We start from the raw sequence: 18806 nt of genomic DNA on the forward strand, positions 1-18806 counted from the left end.
GGGAAGAGTCACACGAGAGGACTGAGATCCAGTCACGTCAGATAAGGTATGATGAAAGCAGTTATTCCTAATGTGACGAGGGTGGGTAATGTTTGGTCTCACGACACGAGTCATGTCAGGCATGATGCGGTTCAGTCCCTGGGGTAGAAAAGTGGATGTGGTCGTGAGAAGTCAAGTGAGATTTTGTCTACGGTCGACGGTAGATGGGACAAGCCCAGCCAGGCTGGACAAGATCGTGCTTTAGTCTGTTCGTCTAGAGCTCTGGTATACAAAGGCATACAAAAAAATTCAAAGAAATACAAAGGAATACAAACAGCAACAGACCACTGGGTCCTTTCGAGTCTGTTTGTGGTCGTAGAAGTTATCAGAAACTCACAGTTTAGCGTGGTTAAGTCAGAACACATACAGATGACTCAGAGAGAATAACCTGCAAATTGTCATTTTTCGATGCGCAAATGATCAGTCTCAGCCACATTAGCTCTATCGTAAACCAGCTCCAGCACAAGAACGCAACACCCACCACCCTAACATAGCTACTGAGACCGTCGTCCAAAGTGTACTTGTTTCCTGTGGCAGTGAGGCCAGCACATCCTGCATCATATCACCAGACGTGTACGGCTACCTCATTTGTAGGGACACTCGACCAGAGCCCCTCGGGTGGTCATGTTCCCACACACCAGGCGATAGCGAGGGCTCGGACTGGAATTGTGAACGTGCTCTTAATATTCATGAAGCCCCGGCCTCGTATCCCTCCAACACAATGAGATCAAAGGTTAAGAACCCACGAATTGGCCATTAACCATCTACCGACCATTTTTACATAATTGGTTGACCCAGTTTTCTTTGCTTCGCAGCCTCAAAAAAGAGCATGAAGAAAATATATAAATATATTAACAGTGCTATAATATCGCTATCTAACGCGAATGGGAACTTAACAAACCAGGATAAAAGTGTTTTCTTAACAACTAGTTATTTTGATTCAGTGTTTAATAGCGAAAATCCTTTGAATACAAGCGCACAATGTAACTCCTTGGACCGCGAATGGTAAATTAGACTTTCAGGCGCAGAGACGTGAGGCATGTACTACGTGGGTATTGGAAATATTCAGTCATAATGAGCCCACTGGTCCTGATGAAAGAAGTGCGCTAACAAGTAGCACTTCTGATCGCTGGAATATTCAGTGAATTGCTACGAGAAGGAATATTACCAAATGAATAGACGGTCGTGAATGTGACCCCAGTTTACAAATAAAGGAGAGAGAATATGCGTCTCTAGTTATCAACCTCTCAGTGTCTTACTCCAGGTATGCCTAAGTATTACAAAAATAGAGGTTACATCGTTCTAGTTTCAAAAGATATTGTACAGATAACTAAATATAAACATGGGTTCTATGACAACAGATCAAAATCAAGGATTTGATTGATTCTTTAACCATATATATGATTAATGGGATTCAAAAATACCTTCAGATATCATAGACTTTCAAAAAGTATTTTGATAAAGTACCAAATAAAAAACTTCCCAAGTTATATTAAAGCTCGTGTGTAGGAAAAATGATTTGAGACTATATATCGAGCTGGCTTACATATAACGAGCGGTGTTTAATGAGGACGAGAAGATATAATCATTACAAGTACGGCTATGGTCCCCAGCCAGTAACATGTACAAATACGGCATTGGTCCCCATACAATAACACGTACAATACGGCTGTGGTCCCTATACGATAACACGCACAAATACGGCGGTGGGCCTCATCCAGCAACACGTACAAACACGGCGGTGGTCCCCAGCCAGTAACATGTATAAATACGGCAGTAGTCCCCATACGGTGATCCGTGTAAATACGGCTATGGTCCTTTCGTAGGTAAAAACGGGGCAGCACACGGCTCAGTCTCAGGAACCATATCTCTTATCATCACGTACATCAAAGACATGGTGGCCGGATTCACCAAGAAAATGTCAGAATCTTTAATGACACAAAATTAGGAATTACCGACCAGACAAAGACTGTTAATTGATTCAGAGTAATGTAGTATAAGTGACTCACTGACCGGGGACCTGGCAAATGGACTTCCATGTAGAAACATGTGAAGTGACACATTTTGAGGTTAAGATCAATTATCAGTATAGAATGCTGAGCAAGACGTCATTAGCGGAGTAAGAAGAAAAGACTTTCGAGTGATAATCACTAATGACCGAAATCATATGATAAAGCATTGCCACGCTCTCCTTAGCAGGAGTTAGATAAATCGCCGTTTTTATAGCTAGAAACATAAGTTATAAAACGAAATGCACAATGCAATATCCTGTTCAAAGCCTGTTTGGAATACGTTGTTCACTTGTGGTCACCAGACTTGATCAACCACGAAGGAAGAATTAGAAATCATACAGAGAAAGACAAAGAAATTGATTCCTTCGATCAGATATAAACCTTATCGAGAGAGATTCATAAATCTAATGTGATTTTCTAGAAAGCAAAAGCAGTATCTAGGGAGTAAAGTTAAAATTCTTAACATTGTAGGTAATTTCGACAACACAACTTTTATTAGTTATACATAAAACGATCAGACATAACATGAAAATGTTATAAGTAAGGGGAATTAACATAGATTTGGACAATGGTTTTTTCCAGCAGTTGAGTTAAGGAACGTTGGAATGAAACATCTCCAGATATCTTCAAGCCCAAGGCTATCAGTACCTGTAATCAGCCTCAGAGGTACACAGACACTTTCCCGGCATCCAGCCTGTTCAAAAAGGTAAATGTTATGTACAAGAAATTCCCCATCATTTCCATTTTCTTTATATCAAATTTTAAGGTACGTTCCCAGATTATCCGGTTTACTACGCTCGTGTACAAAGTCTCCTATTCAAACTCTCCTCCAGAATTTTTCTTGCTCGTACACATTCTCCATATTGCATGATGGTCCATCTTAGTTATTTTCCTGTCAGCTGGTGTGCCGGAGGGAGTGGTGGATGGGGAGGAACATCCTGCTTGGTTATCATATTTTCTCTACATCAGGAGCTGAGGATACTGTTGCTCTAGATAACCTCGTCTCGGACCATCAGTTCTGTTATCTAACATTGCCATGTAATCCCGAGTACTATGATATTCTAGGAGCTTTGCCTCTCAAGGAATCACTACGGTGTTCGTAGTTCACTGCCTGGAGTCCCGTATGGTATCGTGGAGTACGTAGTAACATCACGGAGTCTAGCAGAGTATCACTGTGTGTACCAGAAACCAGAATACAGGGTCATGTGGTATCGTCCGCTCTGGTATCGTTCACATGGACAAATTGTTCGTAAAGTCTTTCTTGTTCAATACATTTTGTCTCAAGGGAGACTTCTCCTCATCTTGTGCCCATGTCTCCTTAAGGATATCTTCTCCTACCTCTTGCCTTCTCCTCGTAAGGTAGCTACTGTGCTCTGTTGAGCTCTGGCAACATGTTGTGATGGATTAAAACATAGGTCAGTAGCGTGAATCTCCAGCACAGTTCCCATGGCAGTTCATTTCAGAGACAGTATTATATTCTATGTGGGACAGACTGGAGAGAATATTTCTGCTAGACTTGGATAAAAACAAATATTGTGTGAGGACAGAACACGTTTCAAGTGCTTCATTTATACACGTTAGGAATAATGACTATTATAGTGACCGGACAAATGCTTCTCCAGTTAAGTCTGGTAACTCTCCTATCAGTAGCAATATTGTTGAGTCTTCTCTTGTTTAGCAGACAAACACTTGTGACATGAATATTATTGGCTCTGGGTGGCTGTCAGGGGCAAGGCCTGTAAACAGCTGAATTTGTTGTATATATATATATATATGTATATATATATATATATATATATATATATATATATATATATATATATATATATATATATATATATGAAACGAATGTGGCCTTTGTTGTCTCTTCCTAGCACTATCTCGCATGCGCGCGGGGGATGGGGGGATGCCATTTCATGTGTTGCGGGGTGGCGACTGTAATAGATGAAGGCAGCAAGTATGAATATGTATGTACATGTGTATATATGTATATGTCTGTGTATATATATGTATGTATATGTTGAAATGTATAGGTATGTATATGTGCATGTGTGGGCGTTTATGTATATACATGTGTATGTGGGTGGGTTGGGCCATTCTTTCGTCTGTTTCCTTGCGCTACCTCGCGAACGCGGGATACGGCGACAAAGTATGATAGAATATATATATATATATATATATATATATATATATATATATATATATATATATATATATATATATATATATATATATATACTCCATAGCCTAGGAAGGTACACAGTTTATCAACCAACCCCCGGGGGAAGATGAACAGGTGGGCTGACTGCGGACAGTATCGCGACCAGGATTCGAGCCTACGCGACACCCGGGGGACTAACCGCTACACCACGGAGGTGTAACATCCCATATCATTCTTCTAGAGTTACGGTCTAGCAACAGGCTACGAATAGTGTTTTCTTCTAAGTCCCTCTCACACAGATTTGCACTTGACTGGGTTGAATTTCATCAGCCATGTGGCACTTGATTCTAGTTCGTCTGGATCTTGCTGTAAGCGGATGCAATTCTCCTCACTTTTTACTTCCCTCATGGCCATTGCATCATCTACAAGTGTATCTAGGAAGGAGTACTGTTCTTCTGGCAAGTCACTTAATGATGTGCATCAAGAAGAGCGATGGTCCCATGACTAAACCCTGCGGCACGCCACTAGTGGTGACCCCCAGCTCATCTCGAGAAGACTTCTCTGACCTGCATCCTCTGTTCCCTGCCTCTGATATAATCTTCTCTCCATCTAATGAGCCTCTTCATTATTCCTGCCAATAGTTCTGGCTGTTGAATCATCCTCATGTGTGACACACACAATCCATCCAGCCTTCTCTTTGGTCTACAACCGAGTTCACTCTTTCCGTGTCGTCTGTCACTTAGGTCGTTTCTCCTGTGGATGTAATCATCCATTTTTTTCTGATTCGTTCCTACTTTTACAGACCGTAGTCGTCACAGAGGCTGATAGGTATGATATTTGCTCTATCCTACTCCATTCGCACTTTACCTTCCTCCAGTGACATCTTGATCAAGATATTAAGTGGGCTGTGAATAGTTTGTGCACATCTCAACACCGTAATTATCCATCTGTAAGTATCAAATCGTACGATTTAGGAAAAGAACTTCACATTCGTGGGGCCTCATTTGCTGAGCGTTATCCTCATTCATACAACATTCGAACCCCTTCATGCTCTCAGCATCTATATTTGCCTCACTCATCTTATTCCAATGACTCTCTAACATTATTATGTAACAGTACTTTTTTTCCTAACAAGTTTCTTGCTTAGTTTCACGTTATGGCCACTGATTGCTCTATCTCAGCATCTCTCGAATTGCTTTTTTTCTACATTATCAAACCGGAATAAAAGAAATAAAGGTTGTGATTACATCTCCAATCAGTCTTCTCTCTTCCATGGTGTAAAACATTTTGGCCTCTGACCTCTAGCTGTATTACATCATTGTGTTTCTTTAGGTATGGTGACCAAACCTAAGAAGAATGTTTTAGGTTTGGCCGTAAGTAGGACGTAAAAAAATCTTTATCCATATACTCTCCCTTGCCCATTTATTACTATTTAGCAGCAGACAGTTCGTCTCCTTTGGTATTATCTTAAGATGGGTCTCTGGAGTAATTTGTCACCTCCCAAATCCTTTTTACTCGCCGATTCCTGTGACTTGTTCCTTTCCCTTTCTAGATAGTGTTTGTGTTGAGATCTTCTTTCTCTGTGTTCCATCCTCTTTGCTTTGCATGTACGTGGATTGAATTTCATTAACCACGTATCAGACCAACATTGGAGTTTGTCTAGGTCCCCTTGTAGGTAGGTGCAGTCCTACTCACGTTCTACTTCTCCCCATGACCTCGGCATCAACTACAAACATATCTCGGTAGGTGTTCAATCTTTCCAGCAAGTTCTTTACGTAGATCAAGAAAATTAATGGCATTAGGACCGATCCTTGCGATACTCCACTGGTGATCCCACCCCATTTTAAGAAAGCTCTTCTGACGTGCGGCCTTTATTTCCCTTCCCCAAAGATATTCTATCCACCGTAGTAATCTACCACTCACCTCTCTACTTGAAGATGCAGTTCCCTTACCAGCCCCTTAATGTGGTACGTTGTCAAATGATTTCTGACACACAATCCACATATCCATCACTAAAACGGAGCTCACTCTCTCGTAGAAGTCCAACAGGCTTGTCACACATGACCATCTTTCCCTAAATCTGCGTTTTCTCTCACGTTGGTACTTTATCCATTTCAAGTACTCGTTTATTTGCTGATTATTTCTTCCAGGTTTCACAGACAACACTCTTCAGCAAGCCAGGTCTGTAATTCACCTCACCTTCCTATTCTTCTTTCCTAATGATGGGTATGACATTTTCCTTCCCTTTTCACCTGGTACCTCACCTTCCTCCAACATTTCAAGTGGCTTGCCGAGCGAAACTGCGAACTCATTTTGCACACATCGAGAAACTTCATTCAGAACATAAGCTTTATGTGGGTCACTTTCCTTTAATTTTCTGTCTTTATCTTTTCCTGTTACATCCATGCTTTCCCAGACCTCATCCCAGCTCCATACCACCTGGTGTTGGTGCTCTGTTGTCTTCCACTTGAGGATACATTACTGAACTTTTCATTTGCGTCTTCGCATATCCCTACATCATCCTCTCCAACCCTTTTCCCTGAAGCCCTTACATTGATTAGATGCTCTTTAACTGATAGTTTGCTCGAGAAAAATTTTGTGGAATCCTCTTGGATTATCTCCTGCCTTGTCCATTATATCGTCTTCAGAGGTTCTTCGTTCTTCCTTTCCTATCTTGCTGTAGTTATTCTTTACTGTTATATCTTTCAAATATTGGCTGGCAGGAGTGCGGACAATATCTTCACCACATTGCGTCTCTAATTATGTATGTATGTGTGTGTGTGTGTGTGTGTGTGTGTGTGTGTGTGTGTTTGTGATTGCTATACGTGTGTTACGGGGAGAGTTTTGCACTCGTGTTGCCCCGTCCCTTAACTTCATATATATTCACCACATTATATATATATATATATATATATATATATATATATATATATATATATATATATATATATATATATATATATATATACATATATATATGTTGGAAAGGATCACCATTTTGCGCGTGATCAAGATATTCCTATGAGTCCACGGGGAAAATGAAACACGATAAGTTCCCAAGTGCACTTTCGTGTAATAATCACATCATCAGGGGAGACACAAGAGAAAAATATAACAGTTTCATGTTCCCCGTGGACTCTTAGGAATATACTTGATCACGCGCAAAATTGTGATCCTTTCCAACATATACACACACACACACACAAACATATATATATATATATATATATCCCAGCCTAAGCCAGGTACCCATTTATAGATCATCCCCGACGTGAGGATGAATAGTTCAGATTGACTGTGGGCCGACCGCTGTGATAAGGATTTGAACCCATATCGGCCCACTACACCAGGAAGGCCCATGGTGCAGTGCAGTGGTGTGATTATATCTTGTTTTTATCCTGCCCGTGTGTTTCTGTGTTCACATGTATCTGTATTCATAGATATTACCAACTTACCGATATATGTACGAACACACGAAGGTAAGCGCGTCTCTTGGTTGCTGGAAATGAAAACTCGTTCAATCTCGCTTTCATATGCGGAGGAAAAAAAATCCTTAATGGGAGGATGTGTTCTACGACCACAGCTTCGTACACCGCAGAAAGACCAGCAATGCTGCCACAGTCTCACCAAAGACCGCAAAAGAACGGAACTGTGTTATTGTCGAAACATTTCAGTTATCGCCATTTGTGCTTTAAGACCGTGTGTGTGTTGTGTGTGTGTGTGTGTGTGTGTGTGTGTGTGTGTGTGTGTGTGTTATCTATATGTGTATTTATCTGTATTTTTCCGTTTAGTGTTTCTATGTTTCTCTTCATTAGCTCTGTAATGGAAGTTGATGGCCAAGATTGCCATAGGTCACTAGAGGGATATTCAACACAGTTAGTGGTAAATACTCGTAATGTTTGGATGAATCAAGTTTTGGACATTTGTCCAGAATCCTTCTGAGGTAAAGGTAGATCCCCATCCTTTTATCATTTGTCAAGCTAAGTGAGGCAAATTTCTCCTGTCTGTCTGTGTAGTTGGGACATCATTAGTGTACATCAGATGATCTTGGCACCGCATGCAAAATATAAATAACACACCTTGATATTGTCTCAGTGTGGATGCTAAAGGAAAACTACATTTCAATGCATAGTATCAAGTAAAAACATTCTGAATTCTATGGTCATACTAGAGAAAATGGGGAATAAAAGGGTACTCATGCCATTGAGTAATGCCAGATGCTGTTGAATTACTTTCTTTGGTTTGTTCATGAATTTGGGTTGACGCATACACCATGTATGACAAGTGATGGAGATAATGTCCTTCAACGGCACATCTCAAAGGCATGAGTGAAACCGGAGTAGTTTGTATCATGTATCATCTGCAAGCTGATCTATTCATGCTGAAGATAAAGGAAGGAGGAAAAAAAAGACATGTTCAGTGAGGAAGGAAATATATCTTTTGATCTTGCTATTTGCCAGTCATTCATTCAAGTAATTGGAGAATAAAAAAAAAACATCTAGGGAAAAATGGTTGTACATTATCAAAATTATACTTTTTTCTTTCACATGTGGACCACAGAGTGTACATCCAGCAGGTTTTCGAACCTTGAGCCTCACCATGTACACTCAGCTGGTCCCAGAGCCTGTGAACCACGCAGTGTACACCCAACTGGCCCTAGATCCTGTCAACCACACAGTGTACATCCAGTTGGTTCCACTAACTATGGACCACATGGTGTACACCTAGGTGGTCGCAAGACCTACGGGCCACATAATGTACACCCAGCTAGTCCCAGAAACTACGGGCCACACAGTGTACATCCAGCTGGTCTCGGACCACTCACCTGGGGGTCCTCGAAGCCCTGGTTGGTGGTGCCATAGGAGGGGCCGCCGTTCTCTTGCACCAGGCGGTTCCTCATGTCCCTCATCTCCATTCGGTCCAGACTCTTCTGGGGGACGATCATCTCCCTCTGGGAGGTCCGGCGCACCAGATGCCCGGCGTTCGCCATCTTGGACTACAGTGGGTTTGGGGGCCGGGGACAGGCGGGTGGCTAGACTGTGTTCACCGCTGGGGTCTCGCAGGCTGACCTCGTCTCTCTACTTCAGGTGCATATTGTGTGGCCTGCGGAGAGACAGGAGAGACAAGGGGTTAACACTCCTCTACCACATAGTCATTGCCAGTGTTGCATTTCATTCTTCACGCGATACAGAAGAAATACCTGAGCATGTTATGGAAGGCTAATGGCAGGATTTTCCCTTTCCAATGGATATCAAAGTATTGCGTTGATGAAGGAAAAATAATATCTATATCGAAGTTTCCGAAAAAGGTTCAAAGTGGAACATATGCACACAAATTCAAAATATTGTATTTGTAGGTTTACCTCTCGTAATCAGTTACCACTTTCGTTTCAAATAATGATAATAATATATATATATATATATATATATATATATATATATATATATATATATATATATATATATATATATATATATATATATATATATATATATATATATATATATATATATATATATATATATATATATGGAGTGAGTATTTTGAAGGTTGGTTGAATGTGTTAGATGATAGATTGGCAGATATAGGGTGCTTTGGTAGAGGTGGTGTGCGAAGTGATAGGGTTAGGGAGAATGATTAGGTAAACAGGGAAGAGGTAGGGAAAGCTTTGCGGAAGATGAAAGCCGGCAAGGCGGCAGGTTTGTATGGTATTGCAGTGGAATTTATTAAAAATGGGGGTGACTGTATTGTTGACTGTTTTGGTGAGGATATTCAATGTATGTATGGCTCATGGTGAAGTGCCTGAGGATTGGCGGAATGCATGCATAGTGCCACTGTACAAAGGCAAAGGGGATAAAGGCGAGTGTTCAAATTACAGAGGTATAAGTTTGTTGAGTATTCCTGGGAAATGATGCGGGAGGGTATTGATTGAGAGGGTGAAGGCATGTACAGAGCATCAGACTGGGGAAGAGCAGTGTGGTTTCAGAAGTGGTAGAGGTTGTGTGGATCAGGTGTTTGCTTTGAAGAATGTATGTGAGAATACTTGGAAAAACAAATGGATTGTATGTAGCATTTATGGATCTGGAGAAGGCATATGATAGAGTTGATAGAGATGCTCTGTGAAAGGTATTAAGAGTATATGGTGTGGGAGGTAAGTTGCTAGAAGCAGTGAAAGCTTTTATCGAGGATGTAAGGCATGTGTACGTGTAGTAAGAGAGGAAAGTGATTGGTTCTCAGTAAATGTCGAGTTGCGGAAAGGGTGCGCGATGTCTCCATGGTTGTTTAAATTGTTTATGGACGGGTTTGTTAGGGAGGTGAATGCAACAGTTTTGGAGAGAGGGGCAAGTATGCAGTCTGTTGTGGATGAGAGAGCTTGGGAAGTGAGTCAGTTGTGTTAGCTGATGATACAGCGCTGGTGGCTGATTCGGGTGAGAAACTGCAGAAGCTGGTGACTGAGTTTAGTAAAGTGGATGAAAAAAGAAAGCTGAGAGTAAATGTGAATAAGAACAAGGTTATTACTTTCAGTAGGGTTGAGGGACAAGTTAACTGGGAGGTAAGTTTCAATGGAGAAAAACCGGAGAAAGTGAAGCGTTTTAGATATCTGAGAGTGGATTTGGCAGCGGGTGGAACTATGGAAGCGGAAGTGAGTCAGTCACAGGGTGGGAGAGGGGGCGAAAGTTTTGGGAGCATTGAAAAATGTGTGGAAGGCGAGACATTATCTCGGAAAGCAAAAATGGATATGTTTGAAGGAATAGTGGTTCCAACAACGTTATACGGATGCGAGGCGTGGGCTACAGATAGGGTTGTGCGGAGGAGGGTGGATGTGTCGGAAATGAGATGCTTGAGGACAATATGTGGTGTGAGGTGATTTGATCGAGTAAGTAATGAAAGGGTAGGTAAGAGAGATGTATGGTAATGAAAAGAGTGTGGCTGAGAGAGCAGAAGACGGTGTATTGAAATGGTTTGGTCACATGGAGAGAATGAGTGAGGAAAGATTGACAAAGAGGATATATGTGCCGGAGGTGGAGGGACGAGGAGAAGTGGGTGACCAAATTGGAAGTGGAAGGAGTGAAATAGATCTTGAGCGATCGGGGCCTGAACATGCAGAAGGGTGAAAGGCGTGCAAGGAATAGAGTGAATTGGAATGATGTGGTATACCGGGTTCGGCGTGCTGTCGATGGATTGAACCAGGGCATGTGAAGCGTCTGGGGTAAACCATGGAAAGTTTTGCGGGGCCTGGATGTGGAAAGGGAGCTGAGGTTTCGGTGTATTATACATGACAACAGCGACTGAGTGTGAACGAATGTGACCTTTGTTGTCTTTTCCTAGCACTACCTCGCATGCATGTGGAGGGAGGGGGTTGTCATTTTATGTGTGGTGGGGTGACGACGGGAATGAATAAAGGCAGCAAGCATGAATTATGTACATGTGTATGTATGTATATGTCTGTGTATGTATATATATCTATACGTTGAAATGTATAGGTATCTATATATGCGTGTGTGGACGTGTATGTGGGTGGGTTGGGCCATTCTTTGGTCTGTTTCCTTGTGCTACCTCGCTAACGCGGAAGACAGCCACAAAGTATGGTGTATATATATATATATATATATATATATATATATATATATATATATATATATATATATATATGGAACAGATGGGAACTTTTGTGAAGGGGGTAGGGAGGTGATAACGAGTAGTGGTGATGTGAGAAGGAGATGGAGTGAGTATTTTGAAAGTTTGTTGAATGTGTTTGATGATAGAGTGGTAGATATGGGGTGTTTTGGTCGAGGTGGTGTGCAAAGTGAGAGGGTAGAGAAGAGGTAGTAAAAGCTTTGCGGAAGATGAAAGCCGGCAAGGCAGCGAGTTTGGATGGTATTGCAGTGGAATTTATTAAAAAAGGGGGTGTCTGTATTGTTGACTGGTTGGTAAGGTTCTTTAATGTACGTGTGACTCATAGTGAGGTGCCTGAGGAGTGACGGAATGCATGCATAGTGCCACTGCACAAAGGCAAAGGGGATGAAAGTGAGTGCTCAAATTACAGGGGTATAAGTTTGTTGAGTATCCCTCGGAAATCATATGGGAAGTTATTGACTGAGAGGGTGAAGGCATGTACAGAGCATCAGATTGGGGAAGAGCAGTGTGGTTTCAGAAGTGGTAGAGGATGTGTGGATCAGGTGTTTGCTTTGAAGAATGTATGTGAGAAATACTCAGAAAAGCAAATAGATTTGTATGTAGCTTTTATGGATCTGGAGAAGGCATATGATAGAGTTGATAGAGATGCTCTGTGGAAGGTATTAAGATTATATGGTGTGGGAGGCGAGTTGTTAGAAGCAGTGAAAAGTTTTTATCGAGGATGTAAGGCATGTATACGTGTAGGAAGAGAGGAAAGTGATTGGTTCTCAGTGAATGTAGGTTTGCGGCAAGAGTGTGTGGTGTTTCCATGATTGTTTAATTTGTTTATGGATGGGGTTGTTAGGGGGGTGAATGCAAGAGTTTTGGAAAGAGTTTTGGGTTAAGTATGCAGTCTGTTGTGGATGAGAAAGCTTGGGAAGTGAGTCAGTTGTTGTTCGCTGATGATACAGCGCTGGTGGCTGATTCATGTGAGAAACTGCAGAAGCTGGTGACTGAGTTTGGTAAAGTGTTATGAAAGAAGAAAGCTGAGAATAAATGTGAATAAGAGCAAGGTTATTAGGTACAGTAGGGTTGAGGGTCAAGTCAACTGGGAGGTAAGTTTGAATGGAGAAAAACTGGAGGAAGTGAAGTGTTTTGGATATCTGGGAGTGGATTTGGCAGCGGATGGAACCATGGAAGCGAAAGTGAATCATAGGATAGGGTAGGGGGCGAAAATTCTGGGAGCGTTGAAGAATGTGTGGAAGTCGAGAACATTATCTCGGAAAGCAAAATGGGTATGTTTGAAGGAATAGTGGCTCCAACAATGTTATATGGTTGCGAGGCGTGGGCTATGGATAGAGTTGTGCGGAGGAGGGTGGATGTGCTGGAAATGAGATGTTTGAGGACAATATGTGGTGTGAGGTGGTTTGATCGAGCAAGTAATAATAGGGTAAGAGAGATGTGTGGTAATAAAAAGAGTGTGGTTGAGAGAGCAGAAGAGGGTGTTTTGAAATGGTTTGGTCACATGGAGAGAATGAGTGAGGAAAGATTGGCCAAGAGGATATATGTCAGAGGTAGAGGGAGCGAGGAGAAGTGGGATGCAGGAGGGTGAAAGGCGTGCAAGGAATAGAGTGAATTGGAACGATGTGGTATACCGGGGTCGACGTGCTGTCAATGGATTGAACAAGGGCATGTGAAGCGTCTGGGGTAAACCATGGAAAGTTGTGTGGGGCCTGGATGTGGAAAGGGAGTTGTGGTTTCGGTGCATTATTACATGACAGCTAGAGACTGAGTGTGAACGAATGTGGCCTTTGTTGTCTTTTCCTAGCGTTACCTCTCACACATGAGGGTGGAAGGGGGTTGTTATTTCATGTGTGGCGGGGTGTCGATGGGAATGAATAAGGCAGACAGTATGAATTATGTACAAATGTATATATTCGTATGTCTGTGTGTGTATATATATGTATACGTTGAGATGTATAGGTATGTATATTTGCGTGTGTGGACGTGTATGTATATACATGTGTATGTGGGTGGGTTGGGCCATCCTTTCGTCTGTTTTCTTGCGCTACCTCACCAACGCGGGAGACAGCGACAAAGCAAAATAAAAGATAAATTAGATATATATATATATATATATATATATATATATATATATATATATATATATATATATATATATATATATATATATATATACGTTTGTGTGTGTGTGTGTGTGTGTGTGTGTGTGTGTGTGTGCGTTTAAGGAAGGACAGGGGAGCAGACTCTGATTAAAGAATGCATATTCAAGACGCCTGGCGAGGCCTCCCAACACCAGTGTGACAACATCTTCGATCACTAAGCCGCCAAGCCTCCCTCTCCCCCATTCCCGTGCCGACACCAGCCGTCCCCCCACCACCCATCACCACTAATGTACCCGCCCCCTCTCCTTCACTCGCACCTCCCCATCTCCACACCCCAACCCCATCCCGGCCACAGGCGTTCAGTAATCCGATAATCGTATCGGAAAACCCGGATAATGATAATACTGTGATGACGAGAATCTAATTAAGTCTCGGATAAGAACCTCCTCTGTGTGTGTGTGTGTGTGTGTGTGTGTGTGTCTGTGTGTGTGTGTGTGTGTGTGTGTGTGTGTGTGTGTGTGTGTGTGTGTGTGCGAGGCCTGGTGTCCCTCTCCTCTGTTACACAAATCTTACATATTTATAGAAATCCTAAAAATCACTTGAAAAATGACACGACACAGAGGATAACTAATAATGAACTTTGATGTTGATAAATATTAAGTAAATATAACAAACTTTAAGTAAGACACATAACCAGATGGTAGATGGTAAATCATGACGCAGAATAACTGAGGCGAAACCCTGAGGGTGATAAAGAGATCATTGATAACTAAGAGACAGGGCAGATGATGGAGGGCAGATCTCATGATTGACACAAAGAAAGGATTATGTTGAAGCCTGCTATCTACAACCCACCCCTGCCTTCACCTACCACCCACAGCCCACTTCTGCCCTCACCTGCCACCCACAGCCCACCTCTGCCTTCACCTGCCAACCACAGCCCACTTCTGACCTCACCTGCCACCCACAGCCCACCTCTGCCTTCAACTGCCACCCGCAGCCCACCTCTGCCCTCACCTGCCACCCACAGCCCACCTCTGCCTTCACCTGCCACCCACAGTCGACTTCTGCCTTCACCTGACACCCACAGACCACCCCTGTCTACACCTGCCACCCACAGTCGACCTCTGCCTTCACCTGACACCCACAGACCACCCCTGTCTACACCTGACACCCACAGCCCACCTCTGCCTTCACCTGCCACCCACAGCCCACCTCTACCTTCACCTGCCACCCACAGCCCACCTCTACCTTCACCTGCCACCCACAGCCCACCTCTTCCTTCACCTGCCACCCACAGCCTACCTCTGCCTTCACCTGCCACCCACAGCCCACCTCTACCTTCACCTGCCACCCACAGCCCACCTCTACCTTCACCTGCCACCCACAGCCCACCTCTTCCTTCACCTGCCACCCACAGCCTACCTCTGCCTTCACCTGCCACCCACAGCCCACCTGTACCTTCACCTGCCACCCACAGCCCACCTCTGCCCTCACCAGCCACCCACAGCCCACCTCTGCCTTCACATGCCACCCACAGCCCATCTCTACCTTCACCTGCCACCCATAGCCCACCTGTACCTTCACCTGCCACCCACAGCCTACCTGGCCACCACGTATCACCCACCACAGTGGCTAACGTTACTGACCATGAGCTTGTACTGGCCAGCCCGCATGACCTCCCATTACCTCCAGCAAACCTTAGTATGAAGGTCCTCTCATACGTGGACAACTTCAGAATGGCCTCACAACACCATGACACCACCTTAAGAACACCTTACATGTATCAGTGCATCACACAGCTGGAACAAAGGGCTGACAAAGAAGAGGATATCAGCAGATTCAGACAAATTTTCAGTCACTCTTATACCCCCAGGCACGCAGGCATCCAACCTGCGTCCTCAAGACACCTTGAATGGACAGTCACTCCCACTCAGCAGAACATTAACTGCTCTAGGCATCATACTCGACACACATTCGACATTCACTTCCCACTCCATAAACGTCAAAGTAAAACCAACATTCAAATCAAATTCTCTCAGAACACCGACTGGTGCAAGTCTGGCCAAAAAAAAAGATTCCCACAGTATCCCCTACAAACGGATCATGCGCTCCACCCTAAGCTACGCCTCACCTCACTGTTCATCTACTTCCACATGAACAAATCTAACAAAGCTGCAAGCAACGCAGAGTAGAACACCCAGAACAATCACTGGCTCTCTAATAAACACTTCATTTATGATCTACACAATGAAACAAACATCTCAGTAACAATCCCAGTTCAACAAGCTCGTCACTCAGTTCTAACGTTATTACACCCACCCATCCAAACCACTCCATAACCAATCTCCATCCCCCAGACAGAGATGAGACCCTGCTCCTGCCTCACCTTCAGCTGTACACACATCCCCCTAACACTAACAAAACATATACACAGCGAAAGAAGCCGACGAACACTAACCAGTCGCTCTTTCAACCCAGTCTCAAATACCATTCCACCAGACATAAACCCATCTGGCATTGGCCAGACTCATCGTGGGTCATCCGTACGGTAAGGCTCTGGCCGGACTCGCTCTGAGTATAATGTGGAGAGAAGCTGTCCGAGGTGGCAGGTAGATGTTGGTGTGGAGCCACACAATGTCACTCCCTCACTTCACTGCGTTACTCGAGGCGATATTCTGTCGTGTAATGTATGCAGTATTATCGAACTGGGTCTTATGATGGTACAGTAACTTACAGTCATGTGAAGGTACAGTAACTTACAGTCATATGAAGGTACATTAACTTAGTCATGTGAAGTTACGGTACATTACAGTCATGTGAAGGTTCAATACCTTACAGTCATGTGAAGATACAGTAACTTACAGTCATGTGAAGGTTCAATACCTTACAGTCATGTGAAGGTACAATACCTTACAGTCATGTGAAGGTACAATACCTTACACTCATGTGAAGATACAGTAACTTACAGTCATGTGAAGATACTGTACCTTACAGTCATGTAAAGGTACAATACCTTACAGTCATGTGAAAATACAGTACCTTACAGTCATGTGAAGGTACAATACCTTACAGTCATGTGAAGATACAGTACTTTACAGTCATGTGAAGGTACAATACCTTACAGTCATGTGAAGGTACAATTCCTTACAGTCATGTAAAGGCACAGTACGTTACAGTCATGTGAAGGTACAGTAACTTTCAGTTATGTGAAGATACAGTAACTTACAGTCATATGAAGGTACAGTATCTTACAGTAACATGTAAGAACGGTACCTTGCAGTTATGCGAGGGTACAATACATTACAGTCACACACTAGATTATGATAAGGGAAAACCATGGAATCAATCGGTGTGTTAGTTATTTTTTCGTTTTTGTTGTGTTAGTAATTCCATCACACCATGTCCTCACAAACAAAGATTACTTCAGAAAATGATAATGTTATTCTCGCAACATTTCCAAACGACCAGAGACCTCAGAGTGTATGCACAGACGATCACAGACCCCAACGTGCTTATATAGACGACCACCGACCTCAGCACTTCTGTGGACGACCAAAGACTCCCAGCATGTGTACACTGACGACCACAAAACCCTAGTATGTTTGTATTGATATATACAGACCCTAGCCCCACTGTACAGTCGACGTCGACCATAGTGTCCAGTTTGTCGATGCGGACAACTAGAGACCCAATCGTGTCTAAATACACGACCACAGATGACCACATTGATGACCACAGACCCCAGTTTGTCCATATTGATGACCACAGACCCCACTTTGTCCATATTGATGACCACAGACCCCACTTTGTCCATATTGATGACCACAGACCCCACTTTGTCCATATTGACAACCACAGACCCCACTTTGTCCTTATTGATGACCACAGACCCCACTTTGTCCATATTGACAACCACAGACCCCACTTTGTCCATACTGATGACCACTGACCCCACTTTGTCCATATTGATGACCACAGACCCCACTTTATCCATATTGATTACCACAGACCTCACTTTGTCCATACTGATGACCACAGACCCCACTTTGTCCTTATTGATGACCACAGACCCCACTTTGTCCATATTGATTACCACAGACCCCACTTTGTCCATATTGATTACCACAGACCCCACTTTGTCCATATTGATGACCACAGACCCCACTTTGTCCATATTGATTACCACAGACCCCACTTTGTCCATATTGATGACCACAGACCCCACTTTGTCCATATTGATTACCACAGACCCCACTTTGTCCATATTGATTACCACAGACCCCACTTTGTCCATATTGATGACCACAGACCCCACTTTGTCCATATTGATTACCACAGACCCCACTTTGTCCATATTGATGACCACAGACCCCACTTTGTCCATATTGATGACCACAGACCCCACTTTGTCCATATTGATTACCACAGACCCCACTTTGTCCTTATTGATGACCAAAGACCCCACTTTGTCCATATTGATGACCACAGACCCCACTTTGTCCATATTGATTACCACAGACCTCACTTTGTCCATATTGATGACCACAGACCTCACTTTGTCCATATTGATGACCACAGACCCCACTTTGTCCATATTGATGACCACAGACCTCACTTTGTCCATATTGATGACCACAGATCCCAGTTTGTCCATATTGATGACCACACATCCTAATATGTTGATATTGACGGTCACAGACCATAGGCTGTTCGTATAGAGGGCCGCACACCCCAGCTTGTCTACATAGACGTCCACAGACCCAAGCGTGTCTCTGCAGAAAAATGCAGACCCCACTTTGTCTGTACAGACGACTACAGACCCCAGGTTGTCTATCTAAACGACCACAG

At 43.2% G+C, this 18806-nt stretch overlaps 1 protein-coding gene across 5 annotated transcripts in view; it reads right to left on the reverse strand.

Annotated features, from left to right (window-relative positions):
- Nucleotides 1-18806, reverse strand: part of LOC139755494 (sodium-dependent neutral amino acid transporter B(0)AT3-like) — a 343634-nt gene that overhangs the window by 211794 nt on the left and 113034 nt on the right. For all 5 annotated transcript variants that reach the window (XM_071673833.1, XM_071673834.1, XM_071673830.1 and 2 more), the window contains exon 3: nucleotides 9038-9315. In XM_071673833.1, the coding sequence (XP_071529934.1) occupies nucleotides 9038-9202 (165 nt within the window). In that variant the 5' untranslated portion in view covers nucleotides 9203-9315. The remainder of the gene's footprint in view (nucleotides 1-9037; nucleotides 9316-18806) is intronic.

This window comes from Panulirus ornatus, chromosome 19 (assembly GCF_036320965.1).
Source record: "Panulirus ornatus isolate Po-2019 chromosome 19, ASM3632096v1, whole genome shotgun sequence".
NCBI lineage: Eukaryota > Metazoa > Arthropoda > Malacostraca > Decapoda > Palinuridae > Panulirus > Panulirus ornatus.